General features: G+C 25.0%; 2 protein-coding genes across 2 annotated transcripts in view; one reads left to right on the forward strand and one right to left on the reverse strand.

The window, feature by feature from the left end:
* LOC117173941 (adenylate cyclase type 9) overlaps positions 1–14,151 on the forward strand; it is a 74,250-nt gene extending 60,099 nt beyond the window's left edge. The window contains exon 9 of the mRNA XM_033362590.1: positions 13,326–14,151. Within this exon, the coding sequence (XP_033218481.1) occupies positions 13,326–13,730 (405 nt within the window). The 3' untranslated portion in view covers positions 13,731–14,151. The remainder of the gene's footprint in view (positions 1–13,325) is intronic.
* A 7,221-nt stretch (positions 14,152–21,372) lies between these two features.
* LOC117172320 (exportin-5) overlaps positions 21,373–27,004 on the reverse strand; it is a 68,882-nt gene continuing 63,250 nt past the window's right edge. Inside the window, exon 12 of the mRNA XM_033360104.1 lies at positions 21,373–22,432. Coding sequence (XP_033215995.1) covers positions 22,268–22,432 — 165 coding nt within the window. The 3' untranslated portion in view covers positions 21,373–22,267. The remainder of the gene's footprint in view (positions 22,433–27,004) is intronic.

Below are 27,004 nucleotides of genomic sequence, written 5' to 3' on the forward strand. Positions count from 1 at the left end.
TGAGGTCGGATTCGGATTCAGCGCAGCAAAAACCTTCGGGTATACTAGGTCTGGTCTCTGGTTCCGGACCTTTGTCAAATTTTGTCGGCCTGTGTAATCCAACAGATGGCGCCACAAAAATTAGGTCTGAGTTTTTCATTGAATTGTATTAAGAAAAAGCAAAAATAATTTAAAACTTGATGCTGTTTGCAAATAAACGAAAAAAAAGAGATATGAAAAAATAAGAGTAACTATTACTAATTATTTAAAAAAGAAGAAAAATTCATGAAAATATGTAGGTTAATCTGCATAAAATTTAATTTTGAGATACATTTTGTACACTCACAATATTTCTAATTTAATAAAAACCTTTAAATATGACTATATTGTTATGGATTTATTTTTAAGTTGAAAATAGTAAAACGCACGTTTACACTTTTTAATAGCTGAAAAAATTGAAAGAAATAATATATTAATACATTTATTTATTAAAATTCTCAAATTTTGAACGGATCTAGAATTGTTTGACCAAATCAATTATTGTTCAGATTTCTATACTTAGAGTACAGATCCATTTTAAAAATAATTTATTTATTTATATTTACAGCTGATAAAATAATGTTGTTTTTATCAAAAATTTTCAACTTTAAATGCTTTTAATTTTTAATTGTTTAAATCCTCAAAACTGCACTCCAAAACGGCCACCCTGTTTTTTATTTAAAAAATGTTCGATTTTAAAAACTTCTGATTTTTTAAGCCTTTAAAACTGCATTTTAAAATTCTATAAATTAAAATATATACTTTAAAAAATTAAAAATCTAAAATGGAAAATTTTTGAAGTGAAAGCTTTTCGAAATAAACCTTCTAACTAAACTAAATGAAACAATAATTTATAAAAATCAGTAAATTCACTGTCATTTCCCATTTTTTTTTTAATTTTCATAAATGATAGAGTTCAAATATTCGGATTCAATTTCAAAAATATGAATGCACGTATTAATTTTCAATGCTCTAAAATAAAAAATCAATCGATCAACTTCCAAATTTCAACAAATTTAAAAATTAACATTTTTTTAACTGCCCACTTCGTAAATTAGAAGTTAAATTATTTTCATTTTAAATATTTTAAATATCCTTGAAAAGCCTCAAAATTGTATTCCAAAAACTTGAAAAATCTAGAAGTTGTTTTAAATTTATTTAAATTAAAAATTATTTTCATAGAACTTCTAAATATCTTTTGCAATTAATCGAATTTTTCCTAAAATTTTTAGAAAATCCTGCAAATTAAAAAAAAAGAAATTCTTAACATCTCAGATTCTTTCTTAACAATTTTAGAAATCTTTTAAAATTTTTAAATCTTTTCATATATTCACTTAAAATAATTTTCCAAAATAAACAATTATTTTCAATTTTCCTAAGAATCTTAAGAAAATGATTTTATTCTTTTGAAACCTTTCTCAATTCTTCAAAAAAAAAAAAAAAAATGGAAGGTACTAACACTTTTCAATTTATCAATTTTAAATAAAATGCAGATAAACTGCAAAATTTCAATTTTTTTGCTTTTATAAATTAATGAGTTCAAGATGCAGACAAAAATTGAAAAAATTTAATCCACTTTATCATTTTCAATGCTCTAAATTGAAGAATCAATGAACTTTAAATTTTTTAAATTATATTTTTATATAGATTTTTCTTCTGAAAATTCTTAAAATTCCCGCTTTCCCAGTCCGGCGACCACCCGGTTTTTTATAAAAAAATCTTCGATTTTAAAAATTTCTAATTTTTCCTTTCTGTTTAGCCTTTAAAACTGAATTTTAAAATTCTTCAAGTTAAAATATATACTTAAAAATTAAAAATCTAAAATGGAAAATGTTTAACGTGAAAGATTTCCGAATTAAGCATTCTAAACTAAATGATATAATAATTGATAAAAATCACAATTTAGGAAATTATTTAAAAACGGTTGAAATTAGCCCCATGCATCGCCCCCACTTTTCTGTTTTCTTACGATCCGGAGGGGAAATGTCTGTCTAACTAATCCAACAGATGGCGCCACAAAAATTAAGTCTGATTTTTTCAATGAATTGCATTAAGAAGAAGCAAAAATAATTAAAAACTTGATGCTGTTTGCAAATAAACAAAAAAAGAGATATGAAAAAATAAGAGTAACTATTACTAATTATTTAAGAAAAAAGAAAAATTCATGAAAATATGTAGTTTAATCTATATAAAATCTAATTTTGAGATACATTTTGAAAGCAGTTCGAACTTCATATTTCTATGATTTATTTTTCTGATATTATTGATTTTATTATTTGTTCAAGTTAAAAAAAATTATTTATTGTTAAAATTATTAATGTAGCTAATGAAAAAATTAATAATATTCAAGTATCCAATATAAATACAATAATAATTAAAATATGTAAGACTACAACTTAAGTTGCAAAGTAAAGAATCTTTGTACCTTTAAATCTTAAGAATTTCAAGTTTTGAAGAAAATATTTTTAAAAAGTGATGATAATTGTAATTAAAATTTTTGAGGAAATAACTTGGTAAAAAGTCAATGACAAGACTAATAAATGAGAAAATGGATTTATTATTATTCAATATAATGTATATATTCATTTAAATTGAATATAACTTCATATATATTATTTCTACAGTTCAATAATTTATTTGTTGCTTAATCTTAAAAGCTTTTTTCTCGCTGCATTCAACCCCTAATAATTTTATTAAAAAATTGAAAGGAGATTTTGAATGAAGTATTTAATTATATTATTACAAACCTCATTTCTAAAAAAACTGACTATAAGTGATTAAACTCTATAAACAAACGTACCGTACTTATGTCGCACAATGGAGGAAATTCACTTTTTCATTTTAAAAAAAAATGTTTATAATAACCACTGTGATAAACAATTTTTGTGGCAAAATGTTAGAATTTGAGATTTTTCAAATTATAATTTCCTTCAATGGCCAGAACGACTTCAGTTATTCTTTAAAATAATAAATATTTAATAATATTTGATAAAATATAACAATTAAAATTTTGGTAAACAAATTAGATGAACAAATTAAAAATTTTGGCCCTTTCGCATAGACCATTATTTTTGCACTGGAAATGTTTTAAGCTATTGGACGAATGATTGCTAGTCAGAAAAATGTTAGAATAAGTTAACAATAACCACTGTTATTAACAATTCTTGTGACAAAATATATTTAAACTTACGGTTTTATCAAATATAAATTTTCTTTGATGGCCAAATCGGTGGGTTATTGTCAAAAGATTTTGTATTGAGTCAATCTTAGCATGCATCAGTGTTATGATTCATTTTCAATCTATCACGATACATTTTTTTAGGAATATCCATAGCCATTGTAGCGATTAAAGAAAACAAAAAATTTGATAAAACCTTACATTTCAATATTTTGTCACGAGAATTATTTATAACAATGGTTATTGTTAACTTCTCAAATATTTTTGTGACTAGAAGTCATTAGTCCAACATCTTAAAAAATTTCCAGTGCAAATCAAAAAAATTTCTATGCGAAAGGACCAAAATTTTGAATTTGTTTAGAAAATTTGTTTAAAAAATTTTAAATTGTTATATTTTATTAAAAATTAATCAAGATTTATTATATTGAGAAAAAACTGAAGTCGTTCCGGCAACTGAAGGAAATTATAATTTGAAAAATCTTAAATTCTAATATTTTGTCACAAGTATTGTTTATAACAATAGTTATTATAAACTTTTAAATTATTTTTGTTATCAAATGTCATTGCTACATTAATGGGAAGCACTTTTAGCAACAAAAAATTTACCAATAATAAAACTATTTGTCAATTTGTTTATCAAATTTGTTTATACCAAATAAATGGAATAATAAACAAATTATTTGTATTTTATGAGTCCTTTACCATTCATTGAAAACAATATAAAGTTTTCCTGATCGGGAAAGCGGGAATTTTACGAATTTTCAGAAGAAAAATCTATATAAAAATATAATTTAAAAAATTCAAAGTTCATTGATGTGTTAGTACCTTCCATTTTTTTGAAAAATTGAGAAAGACTTCAAAAGAATAAAATCATTTTCTTAAGATTCTTAGGAAAATTAAAAATAATTGTTTATTTTGGAAAATTATTTTAAGAGAATATTTTAAAAGATTTTAAAAGATTTCTAAAATTGTTAAGAAATAATCTGAAAGATTTTAATGATTTTTTTTTAATTTGCAGGATTTTCTAAAAATTTTAGGAAAAATTCGATTAATTGCAAAAGATATTTAGAAGTTCTATGAAAAAAATTTCAAAAATAATTTTAAATTTAAATAAATTTAAAACAACTTCTAGATTTCTCAAGTTTTTAAAATAAAATTTTGAAGCTTTTCAAGGATATTTAAAATATTTAAAAATTAATACGTGCATTTATATTTTTGGAATTGACCGTTTTGGGGTGCAGCTTCGAGGATTTAAACAATTAAAAATTAAAAGCATTTAAAGTTGAAAATTTTTGATAAAAACAACTTTATTTTATCAACTGTAAATATAAATAAATAAATTATTTTCAAAATGGATCTGTACTCTAAGTATAGAAATCTGAACAATAATTGATTTGGCCAAATAATTCTAAATCCGTTCAAAATTTGAGAATTTTCAGATTGTAACTGTTTCAATCCCAAAGTCTTAACAAAAATTGAATTTAATATATCATTTATTCCGATGATTTTATTTTTTAATAAAAATTTTCATGATTCATCAGTAATATATTTTCATTTCAGTATTTCAAGTATTCCTTTATATTAAATTAAATAAATAAATTTATTAATATATTATTTCTTTTAATTTTTTCAGCTATTAAAAAGTGTAAACATGCGTTTTACTATTTTCAACTTAAAAATAAATCCATAATAATATAGTCATAATTAAAGGTTTTTATTGAATTAAAAATATCGTAAGTCTAAATTATTTAATGTTTATCCCATTTAATTTGAAATTTCTTAATGTCTTCTTTGATCATTTTTTTTAAATCTTAAAATCTTCTTAAACTTTCTGTTACAATAATTTTTCAAAGTGAAAAATCATTTTCAATTTTCCTAAGAATCTTAAAAAAATTTGTAATCTTTTAAAGTCTTTCAGTTTGAAATTTGCAAAAATCTACATTTTATTCTTAATTCTGCTGTAAGTATTTGAAGTCATTTCAAGTTCTAAATTTATTTCGAATCTTTTCTCAACTAATAAATATCTGTTAAAATTACCCTAATATTTTTACAAATAATAAGTGTTCTATTGTTATTTATAAATTCACATTTAATTTGTTTTTTAAATTTTCAGGATTTTACAAAAGTTATAGAAAAAATTCAATTTATTTTGAAATATATTTAAAAGTTCTGACAAAAAATTCAAAAATCATTTTAAATTTGGAAAAATTTAAAACCGCTTCTAGATTTCTCAAGATTTTGAAATAAAATTTTAAAGATTTTGAAGGATGTCTAGGCTTTTTAAAATAAAAATAATTTAACTTTTAATTTAAGAACTGTTAAGTTAAAAAAATTATTTTGCAATTTTGAGTGTTACTAGCTTAAAATTACTTGGAATAATATAATTTTGAAAATTGTTAAAAGTTCATTGCTTGGTTCTTTAATTCAGACTATTGAAAATGTTAACGTGGATTTATATTTTTGGAACTTAATCTAAATCTTTGAACTCTATAATTTATAAAAGTTCCGAATTTTGCAGTTTATTTGAATTTCATTTAACATTATTTAATTGAAAAGTGTTAGTACCTTTCATTTTCTACGTGTACATTTTTGAGAATTTGAAAACACAATTTTTGAATTGAAAACTTTGAAACTTCAATTTTAAAAATTTGGAATTCAAGTGTCCCATATTGAATCCTTTAATTTGTGGTTTATTGTTTATTACTTTATATTGAAAAATGTTTAGAATATAGTTTGATTTTTTAAATTGCATTGGCCATGAAAAATGTTTGCGAACCGAGAAAAAAACCGGGAATTTTTTTCTTCCGATTAAAACGGCCACTCTGAGTAAACATTTTCTACTGTTTTTTTATATCCAAAATGGTTGCATTTTTCAATAAATGGCTCATAAAGTTGATACAATAAGCAAGTTTAATTTCAGAAATTATTTCAGAGTGGCCACTGCTTCGGGAAATCGGCAATTTTTACAAATTTTTAGAAAAAAATATCCGTCTAAGTTTGATTTCAACCCCTTTTTTTTAATAATCAGTTTAATTTTTATCTTTTTCAATTATGATTTTTAAACGTAGATTTGAATTAAAATAATTTCAAAATGCAATTTTTAAGACATAAACAATTAGAAATTAGAAGCGAAGAAAATCGAAGATTTTCAATAACAAACATTTTTAGTTGATCAACTGTGAATATAAATTAATTAATGTTTTTTTTTAAATATTGAATTCACTTAAAGATTTAAAAAATAAATAATAATTTATTGTAGAAGATGATTCGGAATCAGTTCACAATCAGTTCAAAAGGTTACAAAATATTTCAAAATATTTCAAACATTTCAAAACATTTCAAAGATTTTAAAATTTTGAAACGATTTCAAGAGGTTTTAAAAGATGTTAGAAGATTTCGAAATATTTCAAATAATTAAATTACTTCAACGAATACAAAAGATTTTTCAAACAAAGATTTGATAAACATTTCAAAATATTTCATAAAGATTTCAAGGATTTCAAACATTCAAAAAAGGCGTGTACACTAGTTTAAAAAGTTTTCGAAAAAATTCCCCAAAGATTTGGAACATTTCATAAAGATTTTGAATATTTCACAAAGATTTCAAACATTTCAAAAAGATTTTAAAACTTACAAAAGAGTTTAAAGATTTTAAAAAAGGTATATTAAACCCCATTTCTAAGATTGCAAAACATTTCAAAATTTTAAGCAATTTCAAACATTTTTAGGAGATATAAAAAGATTTCACTAAGATTTGTAATGATTTAAATAATTCCAACGAAATCACAAAGATTTCAAAAAGATTTCGAACGTTTCGCTAAGATTTCAAAACATTGCACAAAGATTTTAAAACTTTCAAGAGATTTTAAAGATTTCAAAACATTTTCAAGGTTTTAAATAACTTCAAAATTTTTTAGATGTCAAAAGATTTCACAAAAGTTTCAAAGATTTCATAAAACATTTATAAAGATTTCAAAACAATAGATTTCAAGGATTTGAAACCATTTCAAAGATTTTAAACAACTTAACAATGTTTGATAAGATTTCAAACGATTACAAAAGATTTCGCAAAGATTTCTGAAATATTTTAAAGAATTTTTAAGGATTTCAAAACATTTCAAGAATTTCAAAGATTGCCACAAGTACACCAGATTTCAAAGATTCCAAAACACTTAAAAGATTTTTAATGATTTCAAAAGTTTTCAACAAATTTGAGAAGATTTTAAAAGATTTTAATAATTTCAAACAAACAGAAAATATTTCACGAACAAAGATTAAAGAAACATTTCAAAAATATTTCAAAGATTTTATAAAGATTAAAAAAAATTTCACAAAGTTTTCGTAGATTTCAAAGTTTTCAAGGAATTAAAAGATTTCAACAAGGGTACAGTACAACAGATTTCAAAGATTTCAAAATATTTTAAACGATATAAAAATTTTTTTATAAGATTTCAAAAGATTTAACAAAGATTTAAAATATTCCAGTGATTTTAAACGATTGCAAAAAATTTCATAAAGATTTCACAAATATTTTAAATATTCCAGTTATTTCAAACAAATAGAAAATACTTTGAGAAGATTTCACAATTTCTTTAAATAATTCATAAGGGTTTTAAAAGATTTCAAGAATTTCAAAACATTAAAAAGATTTTAAACAAACACAAAAGATTTCGTAAACAAAGATTTAAAAAATAGTTCACAAAGATTTCAAAGATTTTAAGAATTTTAAAGATTTTACGAAAGCTTTGAAAAATGCCAAAAGATTTCTCAAAGATTTCACCGCAATTTCAAGCTTTCACTAAAGTTTGTAATACTTCATAAAGATATCAAAGGATTTCACAAAGATTTCAATGATTTCAAAGCCATTACAAAGATTTAAAAATATTGCTAAAGATTTCACAAAGATGACTCATGTTCACAAAAAATTAAGAATTTGTTTATTTACGATTCGGATTTCTTTAGAAATTTTTTGCCAATAAAAAATTAAATGGCTCATTTTTTACATGTATGACAAAACGTTTATTTCATTATTCGATGTAAAAAAGGAGACCTGGAAAATGTGTATTTCTTGAACTGGAAAACCTGTAAAAGGCGTTGAATTTTGTTCCTAAGAATCGCTAGACACCCTGATAAAATATTTTTAATTTTAAAAGAATGTAAAAAATAATTTATTTAGAATTAAACGCTTTTATTACATTTCAGTCTAAAATATTCCATTTTTAATCCATGCAATTTGAAATTTGTCAACTAAGAAAAAGAACAATTACTTAATATTTAGAATAATCTGACTGTTCATTTAAAATCAGTAATTATAAATTAAATATTCAAAACTAAAAAAAAACTAGACTTTGAGCTTTACTATTTTAATTTTTCTGTTTAAAAAAAAAATTAATTTGTAAGTCGAATTGTTGAATTTTCATATTATTCTTAGAAAATATTCGATTAAGTTGAAAAAATTCAAAATTAATATGAAGTTTGAAATGATTTTCAAATAACTTAAACAAAGTGCCCACGCCCCATATTTAAAACAAAATGTAGAATTTGGCAATTTTTGAACAAAAAATTGAGAAGCTTTTTAAAATTTTTAACAGGCTTCAAATGAATAATAACATTTTTTAAAACTGCTAGGAAAAATTGAAAAAGATTTTTTATTTAAAAAAATTATTTGAAATTCGAATAATTTTAAAAGATATTTAGAAGTTGTGAAAAGCTTTTGATAATATTTTTAAATCTAAAAACATTTGAAACAGCATGTAGATGTTTCATGATCTTCAAGTAAAGTTTCGAAGCCTTTTAAGGATTTTTAAACTTTTTAAAATAAAAATAATTTAACTTTTAATTTGAGCAGGGAATTTTCAATCTTTTACAAATTTGTAGTTGGAGCTGGAATTTATCCAAAATAATAAGAATTTTGACTTGGAACCGCGTAATTGAAAATTTTAACAAATTCCGAGCTAGTATCGGAAATTTTCGAAAAAGAATAAAATTCTGAATTGGAAAAAGAATTTTTTCCAAAGAATTTTAATTCTGATTTGAAGCAGGGAACTTTAAAATTTTAACCAATTTTGAGTTGAAACTGATATTTATTAAAAAGAATTATCATTTTTCTTGATACAAGGAATGTTAAAATTTAACATTTAAAATCAGTTTTTGTTTTCTTTAAAGTAATTTCTATAACTCAAAATTTAACTAATTCCAATTGAAAATTTTATAGCCGTAATTTAAAATTCATCTGTTTGGTTAAACGTTACTTTTTTAACTGGTAATTTAATTATTAAAATTTTGGCTAAAAATATATATCTCTTTTAGTAAAAATTAATTTTGTTTGTTTGAAAATTCAACTCTTTCAGTTGAAAAGTCACGTATTTTGTTAAAAAAAAGATTTTTTTCGAAAAAAATTTCTCCTTTTGGGTTGGAAGTAAAATTATTTTGTTCAAAGTTAAAGTCTTTTGTTAAAAATTCATATCTTTGGTTGAAAATTATTTTTTTTTACTACAAATTTAAGTATTTATTTTTCTTCTTTGAAAACTGATATTTTTTCGTTGATTTTTTGTTTGATTGGACATTCATTTTCGTACCCTAAATTTAATTATTTAAGTTTTGGTTAACAATTAATCTTTTGTAATAAAAATTTATTTTTTATTTTTTTGAAAAGTCAACTATTTCAATTAAATACTCATTCTTTTAGTTGAGAACTAATTTTTGGGTTTAAAATTCCACTAATCCAGTTGAGGATTTATCATTTTATTTGGAAATTAATCACTCTTCGCGCGTGTACAAAAATGATTATCAAACAAATTTTTTTCTAGAAAATCTAACTACTTGCGTTTAAAAAGATTAACTCTTTTGTTAAAGATTGTTTTATTGTTGAAAGATTTGTCATTTTAATTGAGAATTCTTCTCTTTCTAAAAATGCATCTACTTTTTTGAAAATCAAATTTTCAACTAAAAATTTTACTTCCATTAGAAAATTTAACTATTTTTCTGAAAATCCGATTTTTAGTTTGTAAGGAGTTAATTTTCTAACGGAATATTCAACTTTTTTTTGTTGAAAATTCATATGCTTTTCAAAATTCTTCTTTTCGATTGATAATTCAACTATTCCAGTTAAATATTCATCATTTCAGTTAAAAATTAATCTTTCAGGTTCGAATAAGATTTACTTGATTGAAAAATAAACTCTTTTGTTGAAAACTATTTTTTTTATTGAAGATTCATCATTTTAATTAAAAAATCAATTTTCTGGTTAAAAAATGAGCTATTTTATTTGAAATTTGTTTATTTTTTGGTTGAAATTTTTTTTTTTAAATTGATAATACTATTGCAGTTCAGTGTTCTACAATTTTAGTTAAAAATTCATTTTTTTTATTAAACATTCATTTTTTGACTACAAATTTCATTAATCAATTTTTTGTTGCTAAATGGTCTTTTTTAGTACAAATTTTTTTTTGTGTTTAAAATTCAACTATTCCAGTTGATTATTTTAGTAGAAAAATCATCAGTTAAGATGAAAACTAATTGTTTTGACTAAAAATAAAACTATTTCATTTTATCTTGAAAATCGATTTTTTTCTAGTGTAAAATTCAACAATTAGGTAGAATACTTGTCTTCTTTAATTGAAAATTCAACTTTTGCGTTGATATTCATGTATTTTGTTGAAAAGTTGTATTTTTTTATAGAAAATTAATTTTTTTCTTTGAAAATGAATCTTACTGTTTAAAAATACATCTTCTTTGTTAAACATTCAAGTATTTCAGTCAAATATTTCTAATTTTTGTTGAAAATTCACCTGTTTTGTTTAAAATTCCACCATTCCAGTGAAAGATTCATAATTTTCTTTGAAAATTCATTTACTTTACAATGAGGAATTTTAAATTAAACGCGCAAACGTCATCCTGTAGAAGGAAAGGAGGAGTAGGAGGAGGGAGAGAAAGAAGAGGTAAAAGAAAAGGGGGAGGTAGAGGGGTAGGAGGTAGTGGAGGGCGCCAAGGAAGTCTAAAAAAAGGAGGATTAGGAGGTAAAAAAGATGGAGGAGGAGGGAGATAGAGAAAGCAGAAGGAAAGGAGGTAGGTAAGTAGGATGAGGTAGAAGAAGAGGAGGAGGTAGAGGAGGAGAAGGAGGAAGTAGAGGAAAAGGTGGAGGAGTTAAAAGAGGAGGTAGAGGAAAAGGAGGATGTGCAGAAGGAGTAGTTAGAAGAAAAGTAGGAAATAGAGGAGTAGGAGGAGGTAGAAGAGGAGAACAAAGAAGTAGAAGAAAATGAGGATGATTAGGTAGAGAAACTGGAAGAAAAGGTTGAATATTTTTCCTCTTTTATTGAAAATTCAACTTTTGATTTAAAATTCATGTATTTTGTTGAAAAATTGTTTTTTTTTTATAGAAAATTAATCTTTGTGTTTCAACATTAATTTTACTGTTTAAAAAATACATGTTTTTGGTGAAAAATTAACATATGTCAGTTAAATATTCATAATATTATTTGAAAATTCATATGTTTTGTTTAAAATTCCACTATTCCAGTTGAAGATTCATAATTTTATTTAAAAATTCGTCGAGAAAAAGAAGTAGGAGTAGGAAGAGGAGGTAGAAGAAAAGGAGAAAGTAGAGAAGGCGGTAGAAGAAAAGGAGGAGGTAGGAAAAAAAGAGATACACGAGAAGAATTTAGAAGAAAGGAGGAGCTAGAGGAGTAGAAGGAGGTATACAGAGAGGAACAAGGAAGTAGAAGAAAAGGAGGAGGAGGTAGAGAAAGTAAAAAGGAAAGGAGTAGGTAGAGGAGTAGGAGGAGGTAGAGGAGTAGGACGAGGTAGAGGAGGAGGAGGAAGGATGAGTAGGAGGTAGAAGAAAAGAAGGAGGTACCGGAGGTTAAGGAGGAGGTAGAAGAGAATGTGGAGTTAGAAGAAAAGGACGAGATGGAGAAGTAGATGGAGGTAGAGGAGAAGAAAGAGTAGGAAGAGAAGGTAACAGAAAAAGCTAAGGTAGAGGAGGCGGCAGAGGAGGCGGTAGAGGAGGAGTAGGGGAAGGTAGAAGAAAAGAAGGAGGTACAGGAGGTGGAGATAGAGGCGTAGGAGGAGGTGGAAGAGGTGAACAAAGAAGTAGAAGAAAGGCAGGAAGATTAGGTACAGAAAATGAAAGAAAAGGAGGAAGTAGAGGACGAGGAGGGAGAAGAAGAGGAGGAGGTGTAGGAGTAGGAAGAGTTAGAAGAAAAGTAGGAGGTTGAAGAAAAGGAGGAGATACATGATGAGGAATTAAAAAAAATAAGATAGAGAAGTAGGTGGAAGTAGAGGAAAAGAAGGAGGAGTAGGAAGAGTAGATAGAAAAAAGGAGAATGTAGAGAAGGTAGTAGAGGAAAAGGAGTAGGATGAGGTAGGAAAGAAGGAAGAGTTAAAAGAATAGGAGGAGATAGAGGAGTAGGAGAAGGAGGTAAAGTAGGAAAACAAGGAAGTAGAAGAAAAGTAGGAGTTACAGGATGAGGTGTTAGAAGAACAGGAGCAGATAGAGAAGTAGTTGGAGGTAATGAAAAAGAAGGAGTAAGAAGAGGAGGTAGAATAAAAGGAGAAGGCAGAGAAGGAAGTAGAAGAAAAGGAAGAGTAGGTGGAGGTAGGAAAAAAGGAGATACATCAGGATTTAGAAGAAAAGAAGGAGAAAGAGAAGTAGGAGGAGGTAGAGGAAGTAGAAGAAAAGGAGAAGCTAGAGGAGTAGGAGGAGGTACAGGTGGAGGAGGTCAAAGAAGTAAAAAAAAGAGGGGAGGTAGAGGGAAAGGAGGAGGAGGATGTGAAAGAGACGACGGAGAGGGAGGTAGAGGAAGCAGAAAAGAAGGATTAGGTAGATGAGTAGGACGAGGTAGAAGAAAAGGAGGAGTAGGTAGAGGAGTAGGAAGATTTAGAGGAGTAGAATGAGGTAGAGGAGGAGGTCAATGAAGTAGGAGAAAAAGAGAAGGAGGAGATAGAGAAAGTGGACGAAAAGGAGGAGGTACAGGAATAAGAGTTAAAGAAGTAGGATGAGGCGGAGGAGTAGGAGTAGAGAAGGAGGAGGAGGAGGAGGAGGAGGACACCTTTTTGGCTAATTTTTATAATAGAGATAGTTCATTGCCTTCTTAATAAAATTTGTTGAATAAAATAAATAAATTTGCAGGTTCGTCAGCACAGTGAGAGTGAGAACACTCATCTTTTCCAGCTGCTGGATTTCGCAGTGGCGATGCATAAAGTAATCTGCGATTTCAATCAGGACCTTTTGGGATTCAAATTGATTCTGAGGGTGGGTTACAACTTTGGCGACGTGACGGCAGGTGTAATCGGTGCCACTAAACTTTACTATGACATCTGGGGCGACGCAGTCAATATCGCTTCTCGAATGGACTCGACTGGAGTCGCTGGAAAAATTCAACTTCCGAGTTACTGTCTCGAAGTTTTGAGCGAGAGGTACGAATTTGAGCCAAGAGGCCAAGTCTACGTCAAAGGTAAAGACAACATGGATGTCTGTCTACTCATTGGTAAAAAGAACCCGAGCAAATCCACTGAGACTATTAAAAGCGCCTGAGAAATTCGAGAAACTCGAGGCTGGAATTTAAAGAAAAAACAACTCGATTTTCTTCGGGGTATAAAAAATAGGATAGAACGGCTCAAAACTCGCATGGAATTGAACAAGTGTAGAAAGAAGTAGGAACAGATATTTATTGAAAGATATTGTATTTTTGTAAATAAGAGGAATTTTCGAAACGGGAGATCTGACGCGAATCTGTCTTTTTTCTAACTGTAATTTTAGAAAAAATGCGCGATTTCCGCGCGCGTCGTACGCTTTGAATGTGTTTTTGAACGTTTGAATTTTTTCGAGAATATACTCATCGCCGTTATTTGCCGAGAGGCTCGAAAACTTTCCATTTCGAGGCGAACAATTCTGGATAATTATAGTCACATTCAGAATCGTTCATCTCTTTTTTTTTTGTTGCGCATTTTCAAAGCTTCGTAATAGGGGGTTAGTTTTAAATATTTTTTTATCAAAATCCTAAAATAATTTTGATTTAGTTTTCCAATTAGAATCTTTAAGTTACTTAAAAATGTTTTTTCCTTTCTTTTTTTTTTAATATCAAAGATTTGAATTTTAAATTTTGTTTTTATCGTTTTTGATCGGAATTGTTTTTATTTGGCGATGATACGAAGCTAATTATTATTGAATCGGCGAAAAGTTGTTCGAAATGTTTAAGAAAAACTCTGATATTTTGTAACTAAATACTAATCCGAAGACTCTGATAATCGAAATACTCAAAATCTGATTTGAGCAAGTGAGTCTTGAAAGTGAGGAACAATAATTAAAGAATTTGTATCGAACAAGTAGTCTTTAAGACTCGCTGTCTTCCGAATAATGTAAATTTACTACTTTTGTGAGATGTCGTAAATCAATGTTTTATTTCCGACGATATAACATAATTAACTTAGAGGCCGTCCATAAATTTCGTAACACATTTTTTGCCAATTTTTCAACCCTCCCTCATGTAACAATTTGTTACAACCCCCCCCCTCCCCCGCCTATCTTATGTAATTTTTAAAAATATTTTTAGTAGAAAAATATTGATTAAAACCTTATTTTTCACATCTTGGAACAAATTTCCTAAATTTATTGTTTCAACAATAATTTAGAAGATCGAAATATTTTACTAAAAGATTTCAATTCTTAAACATTTTTAGAAATTCTTTGCAATATTTGAAAATGTTTTCTAATCTTTGTAATCTCTAATTTTGTGAATACGGTTTTGGACATTTCATTAATATATTATAAAATCCCTTGAAATTCCGTGGGGTTAAATGAAATCTGATGATATTCCTTTAAAATTTTCTTATTTTCAGGAAGTTCTTTGAAATCCTCAAAAATAACTCGAAACTATTTTAAAAAAAGTATAGAAGCTTTGAAATTTTTTGAAATCTTTCAATTTTTCAGAATAATATCTTTGGAATTTGATTAAAACATTATAAAATCTGTGAAAATCCTGTGAAATTTCATAAAATCTGATGATATTCCTTTAAATAGTTTGAAACATTTCAAGTTTTATGAAATACTGAAAAATGTATTAAAATTTCCCTTTAAAAAGCCTTTATAATTCTTTAAAGTTACAGAAATCCTCGGAAATCTGATAAAATTCCATAAAATTCGTTGAAATTCATTAAAAATCCTTTCAGGTATTTGGAAATTCCTGGAAATTTTTACAAATATCCTAAGGTCTTTAAAATCTTTGGAAATAACTTGAATAATTTGAAAATCTCTTCAAGTTTTTGAAATTGATTGAAGTTCCTCAATTCTTGCAAATACAGTCTTTGAAATTTCATTAAAATATTAGAAAATTCCTTGAAGTTAAACGAAATCTGATGATATTCCTTAAAATTTTTTCTATTTTTTCAAAGTTTCTTGGGATTCTCAAAAATACACTGAGAATAAAGAAAAAAAAAGCTTTGAAATCTCTTCAAATTCTTAAAATCTACTAAACTTCCTTGAAAAACTCTTAAAATCCTTCAAGTCATCAGAATAATATCTTTGAAATTTCATTAAAATATTATAAAATCTATTGAAATCCCGTGATAATTCATAAAATCTGATCATATTTCTTGAAATATTTCAAGATCTATGAAATCCTTTGAAATCCAGAAGAAATTATTAAAATACCCGTTAAATTCCTTTAAAATTATTGAAATTCTCGGAAATCTTGGCAAAGCCTATGAAAAAAATCCTCTGAAATATTTGGAAATCCCTTGAATAATTCGAAAGACTCTTCAAATCCCGTGAAGTTAAATGAAATCTGATGATATTCCTTAAAAAAGTTTTATTTCTTGAAATTTTCTTGAAATCCCCATTTTCTAAAACGCAGTGAAATTCTTGTAGAATATTTGGAAATCTTCAAAATATTCTTGGAATTTTCTTAAATATTCCAAAGTATTTTCAAATATTTGAGAATCTTTTGAAATATTGGAAAATTTCTTAATTCTTGTCCAAAACCTGTCTGCAATTACATTAAAATACTACAAAATCACCTGACATTACAGAAATCCTCGAAAGTCAGATACAGTTCCGTGAAATTCCTAAAAAAATTCCTTGGAATCTTTCCAAATATTTCAAGGTATTTGTAAAAATTTGAAACCTTGTGAAATTTATTGAAATTCCTTAAAAATCCCAAAATATTTTGAATTTTTCTGAAATTCCTTGGAATCTTCTGAAATATTTCAAGGTATTCGCAAAGATTTGAGAATCTCTTCAATTCTTTAAAAATCTCTTAATTCTTGTCCAAAAATGGTCTGCAATTTAATTAAATAATTATAAAATCCCCTGAAATTGCATAAAAAATGATGAGGTTCAAATGAAATATTTGAAATCCTTGGAGATTTTGGAATATTGATTGAAATTCTTTAAAAGTGCTGTAATCCTCAGAAATATGATAAAATCCCGATAAATTCCTTGAAAATCCATTTTTCTTTTTTTTTCTGTTTTTTACGTCATTCTTTCTAAATAAATTCTTTGAAATTTCATTGAAAGATTACGAAATCCCGGAAATCCTATAAAATTCTGTGAAACTCCTTAAAAATTCTGAAATATTTTGAAATCTTCTAAAATTCCTGATAATGTTTTGAAATCTCATGAAATCTTTGAAATCGCTAAATTCAGAAATTTGATAAAATCCATTGAAATTCTTTGAAAATCCTTTTGGAATATTTGGAAATCTTCTGAAATTTCTTGGATTCTTCCCAAATATTTCAGGTATTTCCAAATATTTAAGAATTTCTTTAAATCTTCCAAAATATTTCGAGGCAATTGTAAAGATCGAGAAAATCTTTTAAATTTACGGAAATCCTCGGAAATCTTATAAAATCCTGTAAAATTCCTTTCGAACATTAGGAAATCTTCTGCCATTCTTTGTAATTTTTCAAAATATTTCTAGGCATTTGCAAAGATTCTAGAATCTCTTGAAATCTGTAAATTCTTGTAAATAAATTTTTTGAAATTCCATTAAAATGGTACAAAATCACTTAAAATTTTGGAAATATCTTGAAGTTCGTTAAAATTCTTTGAAATATTTGGAAATATCCTATAATTCCTTAGAATTTTCACAAATATTTCAAGGTATTTCCAAAGATTCGAAGAATTTCTTGAAATATTTGAAATCCTTTGAAATTCCTTAATTTTTGTAGATAATTTCTCTGCAGTATAATTAAAATATTATAAAAACCTGATCATAATCCATGAAATTCCTATAAATTTTCTTGGAATCTTTTAAAATACCTCAAAAAATGTCCAATCTTTGAAATCCTTTAAAATCTTTTTAAATTTTTTAAAGCTCTTGAAAAAAATTCCTTAGAGTCCTTTTAAATATCCTAAAATCTTTTAAAATCTACTGAAATTATTTGGAATATTGAAAAATCTCTTTAAATCTTTTAAATCTTTCAATTATTGTTAAATAAAGTCTGAAATATCAATAAAATATTATAAGACCTGTTAAAATCCGTTAACATTTAATAAAGTCTGATATTCCTTGAAATCCCTGAAAATATTTAAAGCTTTATGAATAAGGTATTCCCTAAAAATGTTTAAATCACCTTAAAATTCCAGGGAATTTGTTATAAGCTTTAAAATCCTTTGAAATCTTCTAAAATTGCTCAAATCTACTGAAATTCCATGGAATATTTGAAAATCCCCTGAAATTTGTTTAAATTCCTTAAAAATCCTTTCAAATGTTCTGAAATTTGAGAATATTTTCAGATCATTCAAAAAAATCTTCTGAAAGCCTCTTAGAATCTTTTCAAATATCGTAGCTTAACCCGGTTTAAAATAAAAAAAATGTCAATGACTTTGTGGTTAGTAGTAATTTTTCAAAAATTGTGAAAAAACTTTGTTTCAGTGGATTTTTTTTTTTTGCGGAATAATCGGAAAAAATACTACTTAATTTATACCGATATAGAGATGGAGTCATTATTAGAATATTTTATTGTAAAATTACTAAACTTTAAACTACTTTTTTTAAAATATTACCCCCCCCCCCTCCAAAAAAAAAGCTGTTACGTAATTTATTGATGATCCCTTATCACGAGCCAAACTCGTGCCTTGATGATTTATAGAAATATTTATAACGGCTTCCACTTTTGAAAGTGAAAGTTCCTGAATTTTTTATGAAGATATTAAGATGAGAGGATAATTTAAATACCAGTGAATTAATCGAACCATTCGATTTTTTTTTCCTAAGATGGTCAATTCGCGATCTGTTCGGGTCCGAGTAGTGCGAAAATTCAGATTTCATATATGAAAAATAGTTTTTTTTTTTTTTTAATACAAATTATTAATAAAAATTTATAGTTCATCCCTGAAATATAGTTTCATATAGTTCGGAATTTCACAAAAATAACATTATTGGTTGCTGAAAGAACGTTTCATAATACGTTTTCAATAGTTTTCTATTTTTTACTGCGAAAACTATAAAAAAAGTTTGTTTTTTTTTAATTAAAAAACTATCTGTTTTGGCGAAAAATATTCTTCTTTTTTTGAATTCAACTATTTTTTATTTATGTACTTTATGACAAATTCTTCGCTTTTGGTTAAAAATTTAACTAATTTTTTAAAAATTCGGTTTTCTTTTTTTGGAAATTGATTTTTTTAGTTGAGAATTCAACTATGTGTTTGAAAATTGACTTTTTTAATAAAATTATTCTTCTTGTTTGCAAATTCGTGTTTCATTTTTTGTTAGAGGTTTATTTTTTTAGTTGCATCTTTTTTTTGTTCCAATATGAACAATTTAATTATTCCATAAAAATTCATCTTTTTTTTTTTATTCAAGTTATACTGGATTGTTAAAAAGAAATTTTTTGGTTGAAGATTCAATAATATATTTGAAAATTCACTTATATGGTTTAAATAAACTATTTTGTCTAAAACCTGTTTTTTTATCGTTAAAATAAACAATTAATTTTAAAAATAGTTGAATTTTCAAGAAAAAAAAATAATTTTCAACTAGGACATGAATTTTCTAACTAAAAATACGAATTTTTAACAAAATCTATAAATTTTCAACAAAAAGCTTAAATGTCAACCAAATAGTTGAATTTTTTACCAAAATAGTTAAATTTTCAAGTAAAAAAGATAGATTTTCAACCCAAAATGGAATCGTAGAATTTAAAAAAGTTATTTTCCAGCAAGAAAAAATTCAATTTTCAACCAAATAAATGTATTTGTAACTAAAAGATATTATTCTTACTCAAAAAAATTAAATTTTCAACAAAACAAAATATTTTTTTAACCAAAACTAGAATTTTCACATTTTTGATGAAAAACAAACCAACCATTTTTAACAAAAAACTGAGTTTTCAACCATGATCGTTTTTTTTTAAATTACAAATTAATTTTATTTTGAGAGAAAATGTAACTATTCCATTTTGGACTAGAAATGTTTTCTTTTTTAGTTCAAAATTCACTTTTTTTGGTTAAAAATTAAACTTTATTGTCGAAAATTCATTTGTTTATCTGAAAATGTCACTATTCAACTTCTCGTTAAAATTTGATTTTATTTTTAGTTGAAAATCTGACAAATTTGGTTGAAAATTCCTTTTTTTTTTTTAGTTGAAAATTTGCCTTTAGTTAGAAAGTTGAAAATTTATGCATTTTGTTGAAAATTTTTTTTAGTAAAAATTTAATCTTGATATTTTTGGTTCCAAATTTATCTTCACAAGAATGAAAATTGTACTACTTTATTAAAAAATTTGTTGTTTTATTTGAAAATTAATTTTTGACCTTCAAAATTGAGCATTTTATTTAAAATTTGTGTTTTTCAAAATATCAAATTTGTTTTCTTTTTAAAAATGAAAGATTCATTGCTTTAGTTGAACATTCATTTTAAATCCGAAAATTTAAGTATTCTTTTGAAAAATTCGCTTTTTTGATTAAAAATTAATGTTATTTTAAGAGAAAATTTAACTATTCCAATTTGGACTGGAATTTTTTTTCTTTTTTAATTCAAAATTCACTTTTTTTGTTAGAAATTAAAGTATATTGTTAGAAATTTTACTTTATTTTCAGTTAAAAATCTGACAAATTTGGTTGAAAATTCTTATTGTTTAAGTAGAAAATTTGCCTTTTTTTAAGTTCGACCATCAAATATTTAGTTGAATAGCATTTTGCTAAAAAATTTTCTTTTTCTAGTAAAAGTCCTGATATTTTTGGTTCCAAATTTATCTTCATAAGATGAAAATTCTATTATTTGTTATAAAAAAAGCGAATCTTACCAAAACACCTATTTAAAATTTTTTCAGTTAACAATAATTTTATGTTTGTAAACTTCAGAACTACGCAAGAAAAATTAATAAATAAAATATTAATTTTTTTTTTCTCTTAAAAACTAAATAACATACACTTTTACTTTATTTTACAAATAAACTACAAACTTTTATTATTAATTTGTATTAAAAAAAAAAAGATATTTTTCATTCATAAAATATAAATTTTAAATTTCAAACAGATCGCGCACTCTGACGAGTAGTAAAAGAAAAAAACTAAAAATATGTAATAAATTTGTAAAATGAAGGCGGTCCGCTTGAAAAACGACATATCCCGAAAAAGTTATTGTCAATGCATTTATTTATTACAATACAATATATACAAGATTATGATCTATTTAAAACCGATGTAGGTACATACAATGATGAATGCGTGGTTGGCAGCTTGAATCGATTAAATGCAATTTTTCGTTGAGACTGTAGATAAACCCGTTTGTTTTCGTCGACGAAAGCCATGTTACTTGTTAATTAATAATTATTTATTCAAAGCACTTCGGGGGCCGCAAGGAAATTAAAAAAAAAAAAAAATATTGCAAAATCTCTTTTTTTTTTTTTTTTTTTTTGCAATTTTTTATTTTCCTTTTCAAGCCCCGGAATTGCTCTCGTTTCCCGATCGTATCGTGATTACTTCGCTGTATTATAAATCCAAACTTTCTCAGCAAATCGACTTTCCGCGAGAGGTGGCCTTTTTACCGAATCGATTTGTAAATTATTTATAATCTGCTGTAAATAAGATAATTACCTGTAATTATCAAAAACTGTAATATTATATAAGTCAATCGTTGCAAATAAAATCTATTTCTCGGTTCAACTCTTTTCTTTTATAACTCAATTATAAATATTAAATATAAATATTATAAACTTTCGTCGACTGTGGCGAATTTTTTTTTTTTTTTTTTTTTTAGAAAATTCTACAATTTTTACAATTTTCTGCCTTAATGGTGGTTTTTCTTGATTTTTTAAATCCTAGAATGAATGAATTATTAGCTAAACGAGTGATGCAAAGTAAATTACAAAAGAGCATTTCTGCTTCGACTAAATTCGCAAGACTTTGTCTGAAAACCTTCATCTTCCTTTTCAGCAAGTAATTTAAAAAAACAACAAATTTCATTTCGAATTTTCTTCCTTTTTTTTTTTTGGCCAGCAAAAATCGCCGAACACAGAAGTAAAAAAAAATCGTTGACAAGGGACTTTGTAGAAAACCGAGTTTAGAGTTTGAGCTAACTACGTATTTTCTCTTCTTTTTTTTTGCCAAGTTTCGCCGCAAGGAATGTGTTTTTCTTTTTTTTTTTTTTTTTTCATCTTTTTTAACGCCACGAGATCATGTACAAAAACCAACGTTCGATAAAACGATAATAACAACAGAATATAACACAGAATTCAACGGGAAAAGCACCCTCGGGGCGTCAAAAAAAAGTGCCTAGGGAGTAAAAAAATTTCCTAAAAGCAACAAGACGACGACAACAACTCTTTTTTTTATTACCAATTCCACTTTTTTTTTTTAAAAAAAGTTGTTCCCTTCCGCGGGGCCGAAAATTGACTAAACGCAACTAAAAAAAAAAAAAAAATAAATAAGAGAGTGAGGGTCGTGCAATTATCTCGCTGCTCATAATATAAAGCTTAAATGCATAATCGTAGAAAATACGATCACATCTCTTCGACTTGGGTAAGATGTTGATGAGATTTATTTCTCATTCGAATTTTTGAACTTTTTTTTTTTTTTTTCTTTTTTGTCATTTATTCACCTAGGCCGACAACAATTGTCTCCGCCGGATGCTACGTGCTTCCGGCGAAAAGGGCCGCGATTCCGGTTTCGTTGGCACTTTTCGAAATTTCGTCCACTCGCAGTATGTGCTCCGACTTTTTTGGAAAATCAAGACGTGGCAGATTGTCGATTTTGACCTCCTTTCGGAAAAGCTGCCCGATACTTCTGCCAATCAGCTGAAAATAGTGAGAACATTTTTCGTCAACTCCGATGGGATAAAAAAAAGGGGCGCCAAAATAGGGGAAAAAAATTCTATGAAATAAATGAAAAGGCAGGCACTATATTAAATTCAATTTGATAGAGTTTAAATTACTAAAATTTCAAATGAAAATATTGCATTTTCAACAAAATCGAAAAATAATAATTTTCAAACAATCTTAATATTGTACCCAAAAAGACCAATTTTAAACCAAACGGTTGAATAATCAACTAAAATAGACGAAGTTTTGACTAAAAATGAAATAATTACATTTTCAGTTAAAAAATTAATTTTCATAAAAATAAAGTAAATAAAAACGGTAAAATGTTCACAAAAAAACACTTAATTTTTTTTACCAAAATAGCTGAATTTTCAATTTAAAAAGATACATTTTCAGCCAAAAATAAAATAGTAGAATTAAAAATTTTTTAAATTTATTTTCAAGCAAGAAAAAATTCAATTTTCAACCAAAGAAATGAATTTTTACATTTTTGATGAAAAACAAACCAACCATTTTGAACAAAATAGCTGAGTTTTCAACCATGATACGAATTTTCGAATAACAGGATGAATCTTCAAAAAACAATACAAAAAAATTGTTTTTAACAAAATAGTTCAACTTTCGATCTAATAAATTTAAAAAAAGCATTTATTTTCATCTAGAAGATTAATTTTCTACCTGAAAATACAAATTTTTAACAAAACACATTAATTTTCCGAAAAAAAGCTTAAATTTTAACCAAATAGTTGAATTTTTAACCAAAATATTAAAATTTTCAAGCAAAAAATATAAATTTTCAGCCAAAAATAAAATAGTAGAATTAAAAATTTTTTAAATTTATTTTCAAGCCAGAAAGAATACAATTTTAAACCAAAGAAATGAATTTTCAACTAAAGAATATTTTTCTTCTACAAAAAAGTTTAAATTTCAACAAAATACACGAATTTTCAACTAAAAAAAAATTTTTTTTCACCCAAAAATAGAATTTTTGCATTTTTGGTGAAAAAAAAACCAACCATTTTGAACAAAATAGCTGAGTTTTCAACCATGATACGAATAACAGGATGAATCTTCAAAAAACAATTTAAAAAAATTGTTTTTAACAAAATAGTTCAACTTTCGATCAAATAAATTTAAAAAAGCATTAATTTTCATCTAGAAGATTAATTTTCGACCTAAAAATACGAATTTTTAACAAAACACATTAATTTTCAAAACAAACTTAAATGTCAACCAAAGAGTTGAATTTTTAACCAAAATTTTCAAATAGAAAGATAAATTTTCAGTCAACACTGTCATGGTCGAATTTAAAATTTAAAAAATTTATTTTCAAGCAAGAAAAAATTCAGTTTGCAAACAAATAAATTAATTTTTAATTAAAAAATATTTTTCTCCAACATAAAAGTTTAATTTTCAACAAAATACACAAATTTTCAACTAAAAAAAGAGACTTTTTCAACCAAGAATAGAATTTTAACATTTTTAATGAAAAAAAAACAACAATTTTTGAACAAAATAGCTGAGTGTTCGACCATGATACTAATTTTTCAATAACATGATTAATCTCCAAACAAAAAAATGATTTTTTAACAAAGTAGTTCAACTTTCGATCAAACAAATTTAAAAAAAAAATAATTTTCAAGTGGAAGGTTAATTTTTGACCTAAAAATACGAATTTTTAACAAACACATTAATTTTCAACGAAAAAACTTAAATGACAACCAAATAGTTGAATTTTTTAGATTTTCAAGTGAAGAAGATAAATTTTCAGCCAAAAATAAAATAGTAGAATTAAAAATTTATTTTCAAGCAAGAAAAAATACAATTTTAAAGCAAAAAAATGAATTTTTAACTAAACAATATTATTTTTCCACAAAAAAGTTAAGTTTTTAACAAAATACACGAATTTTCAACTAAAAAAAAATATTTTTCACCCAAAAATAGAATTTCTACATTTTTGGTACATAACAAACAACCATTTTGAACAAAATAGCTGAGTTTTCAACCATGATATACGAATTTTCGAATAACATGATGAAGCTCCAAAAACTAATTGTTTTTAAAAAAGTAGTTCAACTTTCGTTTAAACAAATTAAAAAAAAAACATTAATTTTCAACTAGAAGATTAATTTTCGACCTAAAAATAAGAATTTAAAAAAAAAAACACATTAATTTTCAACAAAAAAAACTTAAATGTCAACCAAATAGTTGAATTTTTTACCAAAATAGTTGAATTTTCAATTAAAAAAGATCAATTTTGCAGCCAAAAATGGAATAGTTTAATTTAAGATATAAAAAATTTAATTTCATTTAAAAAATAACATTAAAAACGAAATTCAAATTTCAACCAAAGAAATTAATTAATTATAGTTCAATTTTCAACCAAAAACCAACTAGTAACATTTCCAGTTAAAATAATAATTTAAGAAAGCCGAGTTTTTAGCGAAAAAATTCAATTATTAAAAAAATAAAATTTTGTATCTAAAAAAGATTAATTTGTCACAAAGCAGTTAAATTTTCAACAAAATACATGAATTTTCAACTAAAAAAGTTACTTTTTCAACCAAAAATGGAATAGTTAAATCTTAAAAAAAATAGTTTTTAACAAAGTAGTTCAACGTTCCATGAATAAGATAAATTTACATAAAAAAAATTAATTTTCAACAAGATTAATTTTTTTTTAAATTACAAATTTTCAACAATATATATTATTTTTAAACCAAATAATTCAATTTAAAAAAAAGGTGAACTTTTTCCAAAACAGATGATATTTCAAATAAAAAAAATGAATTTTTAAACAAGAAAGAATTTTTAGGTAAGAAAGAAAAATTTATGCAAAATCTTGAATTTTTAACAATAAAGTTAATTTTTAACAAAACAGTTGAATTTTCATCTCAAAAAGATGAATTTTTAAATAACAAGATAAACTATCTACAAAAAAAAAGAACAATTTTCAACAATTGATTTCAGTTTTCAACCAATAAATATTTTTCAGTAATTAAATATTTTTAACCAAACTTTTTAATTAATATTGATTTGCAACCAAACAAAGGTATTTTACCAAAACGACTGAATTTCTACCAAGAAAAATAATTTTCTGCCAAAAAAGACGACTTTTCAATCAGCAAAGAAAAAAAAAGTTATCAAAAATGTTGAGTTTTCAAGCCCAAAAGACGAATTTTCTATAAAACAGTTGAATGTTCAACCATAAAGTTTTATTCCATCCCAGTTAAATTTTCAACAACAAAAAAACGAATTTTCCAACAAGATTAATTTTATTTAAAAAAAAAATACAAATTTTCTACAAAATATATGACTTTTGAACTAAATAGTTGCATTTTAAACAAAACAAAAAAAGATTAAATCACAAAAAAAGATGAATTCTCAATAATAGATGAATCATTTTTAACAAGAGTTGAATTTTCAACCGAAGAATAAGAATTTTTAACAACAAAGTGGATGTTCAAAAAAAAAAGAGTTAAATTTTCTACAAAAATAGTGTAATTTTTCAACCCAAAAAGATAAAATCTCAAACATGAAGATTAATTTTTTAGCAAAAATACAAATTTTCCACAAAATACATGACATAAACCAAATAATTTCATTTTTTACTAAAAAAAAGGCACATTTTTACCAAAAGAGATAAATTTGCAAACCAATAGATGAATCTTAAACCAAAGAATTTAATTTTTAACCCGAAAATATGAATTTTCAACAAAAAAAGTTGATTTTTAATCAAAAAAGATAAATTTTCAAACAAGAAGATTAATTTTCTGGCAAAAATACAACATTTTCAACAAAATACATTATTTTTTAACGAAATAGTTTCATTTTTAACTAAAAAAGGCACATTTTTACCAAAAGAGATAAATTTGCAAACCAATAGATGAATCTTAAACCAAAGAATTTAATTTTTAACCCGAAAATATGCATTTTCAACAAAAAAAGTTGATTTTCAACCAAAAAAGACAAATTTTCAAACAAGAAAATTAATTTTCTAGCAAAAATACAAATTTTCAAAAAAAAAATACATGACTTTTGAAATAATTAGTTTCATTTTTTACTAAAAAAGACACATTTTTTCAAAACCAGATACATTTTCAAACCAATAGACGAATCTTAAAGAAAAACATTAAATTTTCAACAGGAAAATAAGAATTTTCAACAACAAAATTGATTTTTAAACAAACAGTTAGATTTTCTACAAAATCAGTTTAATTTTTTAACATTAAAAGACGAATTTTTAAACAAGAAGATGAATTTTCTAGCAAAAATACAAATTTTCAACAAAATACATGACTTTTGAACTAAATAGTTTTATTTTTAATTAAAAAACACACATTTCTACAAAAAGAGATAAATTTTCAAACCAATAGACCAATTTTTAAACAAGAAGATTAATTTTCTAGCAAAAATACAAATTTTCAAAAAAAATACATGACTGTCGAAATAATTAGTTTCATTTTTTACTAAAAAAGACACATTTTTTCAAAACCAGATACATTTTCAAACCAATAGACGAATCTTAAAGAAAAACATTAAATTTTC

The sequence above is a fragment of the Belonocnema kinseyi genome, chromosome 5, assembly GCF_010883055.1.
Source record: "Belonocnema kinseyi isolate 2016_QV_RU_SX_M_011 chromosome 5, B_treatae_v1, whole genome shotgun sequence".
Classification (NCBI taxonomy): Eukaryota; Metazoa; Arthropoda; class Insecta; order Hymenoptera; family Cynipidae; genus Belonocnema; species Belonocnema kinseyi.